At 48.8% G+C, this 3,763-nt stretch overlaps 1 protein-coding gene across 2 annotated transcripts; it reads right to left on the bottom strand.

Moving 5' to 3' along the window:
- Nucleotides 1–931: 931 nt before the first annotated feature.
- Nucleotides 932–2,618, bottom strand: LOC123761266 (translation initiation factor IF-2). Of its 2 annotated transcripts, XM_069339456.1 has the most exons (3): nucleotides 2,506–2,618; nucleotides 1,610–1,739; nucleotides 932–1,576 (listed from the first exon to the last, which is right to left on the bottom strand). In XM_069339456.1, exons 1-3 carry the CDS (start codon nucleotides 2,509–2,511, stop codon nucleotides 1,008–1,010), a joined length of 705 nt encoding a protein of 234 aa, XP_069195557.1. In that variant the 5' UTR covers nucleotides 2,512–2,618; the 3' UTR covers nucleotides 932–1,007. The 2 variants fall into 2 exon arrangements, with proteins under 2 accessions (XP_069195557.1, XP_045603160.2); XM_045747204.2 differs by having other exon boundaries at nucleotides 932–1,739.
- Between the last annotated feature and the right edge of the window lie 1,145 nt (nucleotides 2,619–3,763).

Consider the following 3,763-nt stretch of genomic DNA (forward strand, 5'->3'; position numbering starts at 1 on the left):
GAAGGGAAGACGTTAAGGGGTCCCACTATGCAAGACTTGGCACCTCTGGACATCACTTCCTGTTAGGAAGGTCTGACCTTTGTACTTCCCTCAAGCTCGGTCGGAAATACTTGCAGTTCTTCCGCTCCTTCCTTCCTTCCTTCCTTCCTTCCTTCCTTCCTTCCTTCCTTCCTTCCTTCCTTCCTTCCTTCCTTCCTTCCTTCCTTCCTTCCTTCCTTCCTTCCTTCCTTCCTTCCTTCCTTCTTCCTTCCCATCACCGTCTGTCTGCTTCCTTCCTTTATTTGTTCCCGTACAACTGCCTTGTGCCAGCGTACAGATTCATTGACTTTGTTTTTATTTACTCCTTTCCCCTCTCCCTCGGTTACCTTGTTACTATGTTACCTAGTTATTCCTCTGAGGTGTATAAGAGGCTTGGGAATGCAGTACTAAATAGTCTCCCGTAGCACCCTCAGCAGCTTGCACATCTGCTTGTTTATTTCCATAGATTGCGCTGTGAGAGGGAATTCTCAGGAACTTGGTCACCCTTTACTGATTGGTTAGCACTCTCTCAGTTCTCTAAATTTCATCATTGCATAGATAACCGAATATTGGGGTTAAGTTCCTGAATTCATTATGTGCCACTGTAACCTTTAAACCACTGGTTACAGGATGGGTGCGGAGTGTGTGATACATGAACTAATTTGCCTGACAGAAGACACAGGATACATAACAAATATATATAAGGGGTTGGGGGGGGACTGTTGTTGTGTACCTGTAGGGATGTACCATGTCGTGTACCTGTAGATTGCTGTTGTGTATCGTATTGTTTACCTGTAGGAGAAGTGTTGTTATGTACCTGTAGGGGGGGGGGTGTTGTGCTTCAAAGTTCTGTGTCACGTCCACAAGCATAAATGTTTGTTGCAGTTTAGCAGACAATAGGGAAAGAACACAGTTATTAACAAATTAAAAAGTAAATTTAATCAAGAGAACCAATACAAATCAGCTCGGCAAGTGTACGTCAAGGCTCTTTAGGCGATTGGAGTTTTGCAGACGTGTTCCTCGAGGCACCTGTCGAAGCAGCACTTGTCGGCACCGTAGCAGGCGTCGTCATGGGCACAGGTTTGAGGTCCCACGATCCCAAATCGCGTGCACTCGGCGCGGACGATAGGGCAGATGCCCACCTTCCCATACCCTAAAGGCTCGCTGGGATGTTGATCATTGGTCTCGCAACAATAGTTTTTGCCCTCAGGGGTCTTGCACCAGTACCGGCAGGTAGCGGGCTGGGCCACATTTCCACCTGGTAACAAGCCTCCACCCACACCTGGTAAGAAGCCTCCACCCACACCTGGTAAGAGGCCTCCACCCACACCTGGTAAGAGGCCTCCAACACCAGGGAACTGACCTCCACCTACCCTCGTGTCTACGGGTTTCTTGGATGACTGAACATTTGAAACCTGGGTAGTTCCTGGGGTTGGAGGTCTAGTGCGCTGGGCAGTACCTGGGGTTAGAGGTCTTTTGGCCTGAGTAGTACCTGGGATTAGAGGCCTTGTGCCCTGAGCAGCACCTGGGGTTAGAGGTTTTGTGCCCTGGGCAGTACCTGGGATTAGAGGCCTTGTGCCCTGAGCAGCACCTGGGGTTAGAGGTTTTGTGCCCTGGGCAGCACCTGGGATTAGAGGCCTTGTGCCCTGAGCAGCACCTGGGGTTAGAGGTTTTGTGCCCTGGGCAGCGGCGACTGCAAGGAGCGCCGCAAGAAGAACAACCTGAAAACAGAGAGCACCAACTTAGATAAAAATATAACTAAAACATCTTATACTAACGCTTTTGGCATACATGCACTTATACACGCGAGATAAAGTGTGGTGCATTTCAAACGGATTTGGACACACTTCCGGAGTGGTCTGAAAAATGGCTGCTAGAAATGCAAAGAAACCCAGCCTAATGCAAAGTTTTGAGGATTGGAACAGTCGTGCGAAGACTAGTTCAGCAGTATAGGATGAAGGGAGTGGAAAACCCCATAATAGCAGAATAACAGCTGTATATGGCATACTGGTCAGCGTCCGCGTATCCTTTAGAAATTTGGTCAAAGTGGCTTTATCCGGGGCCCTATACACAGTGAAGGTGAAACCCCCTCTCCTGAATATGCATCCCCAGCATATATCCCTTACACGAAAAAGAATAAGGAGAAACTAGAAAAGGTCCAAAAATATGCAGCGAGACTCGTTTCTGAACTAAAGGAACTGAGTTATGAAGAAAGACAGAGAGAACTGGATCTTACCATACTTGCAGGTTGTTGTGGCTGGCTTTGTGTTGGGGAGGTGCTTATTTTCGGCAACACTATTAAGTGTTGCCGAAGACAAACATGGTTATCCGTTACCATGCCGAAAAGTGTTGCAGGCCTGGTAATGGATGAACTGCTAGGAGATTCAACACGTCGACCAAAGTGTATTACGTACCTGTATGACATATAATTAAGCTCAGGGCAAACTCTGGTCAGTGGAGCGACTTGTCTAGCGTTCAGGAACCTACCTTCATAGTGGCGTAGTAGTGATGCTGCTGGAAGGAGTGTAGGTGTGTAGTTACCCGCCCGGCCTTATATATGCGGCCACTTGCATGCCCCAGTCTCAGGCCTCCCGGGCACCCGCCCGCCCTGCCCAGCAGTCCTCCGGCCCACCTGAATCCAGTCCGGATTTTTGCCCGCCCGCAACCCACCCGCACACGGAAATCCCCTGGTTTCTTCTGAGCGTCTTGTTTTTATGGAGGCGTTGTATCGGAGGGGCAGCGGAGGATACAACGACCTGGAGGAGCGGGTGGTGGTGCTGGGTTCTAGCAGTATCGTCAGGTATGTGTAGCGTCACCCACCTATTCATTCCCTCTAGAATGAACTGGTGCATAAGCATGTTCCTCCTCCGTGGCGCGTCTTATAGGTCATCTTCACACCTCTGGTGCGTCATGTAGGTCATCTTCACACCTCTGATGCGTCATGTAGGTCATCTTCACACCTCTGGTGCGTCATGTAGGTCATCTTCACACCTCTGGTGCGTCATGTAGGTCATCTTCACACCTCTGGTGCGTCATGTAGGTCATCTTTACACCTCTGGTGCGTCATGTAGGTCATCTTCACACCTCTGGTGCGTCATGTAGGTCATCTTCACACCTCTGGTGCGTCATGTAGGTCATCTTCACACCTCTGGTGCGTCATGTAGGTCACCTTTACACCTCTGGTGCGTCATGTAGGTCATCTTCACACCTCTGGTGCGTCATGTAGGTCATCTTCACACCTCTGGTGCGTCATGTAGGTCATCTTCACACCTCTGGTGCGTCATGTAGGTCATCTTCAAACCTCTGGTGCGTCATGTAGGTCATCTTCACACCTCTGGTGCGTCATGTAGGTCATCTTCACACCAACCACGTTGGTTTTACACATATAAATACATCAAAGCAAAATTATATGTGCACACAAGCACGCTCGTACACGCACACGAGCGCGCGTGTGCACAGTTTACCAGAGAACATTAACCGTTGGATGAACAGGTGACGACTGAAGCAAAGAGAACCGGCATAACAGCATGAAATAGAAATACTAAGTACAGAATTGATGGAAATGACAATGTATGCAGAAGGGCGAGGAACGAGTTACTAGTGCAATGGAGAATGGTGTACAATGGAGAATGGTGTATACTGGAGAATGGTGTATACTGGAGAATGGTGTACAATGCAGAATGGTGTATACTGGAGAATGGTGTACAATGGAGAATGGTGTATACTGGAGAATGGTGTACAATGG

The sequence above is a fragment of the Procambarus clarkii genome, chromosome 41 (assembly GCF_040958095.1).
Source record: "Procambarus clarkii isolate CNS0578487 chromosome 41, FALCON_Pclarkii_2.0, whole genome shotgun sequence".
Classification (NCBI taxonomy): Eukaryota; Metazoa; Arthropoda; class Malacostraca; order Decapoda; family Cambaridae; genus Procambarus; species Procambarus clarkii.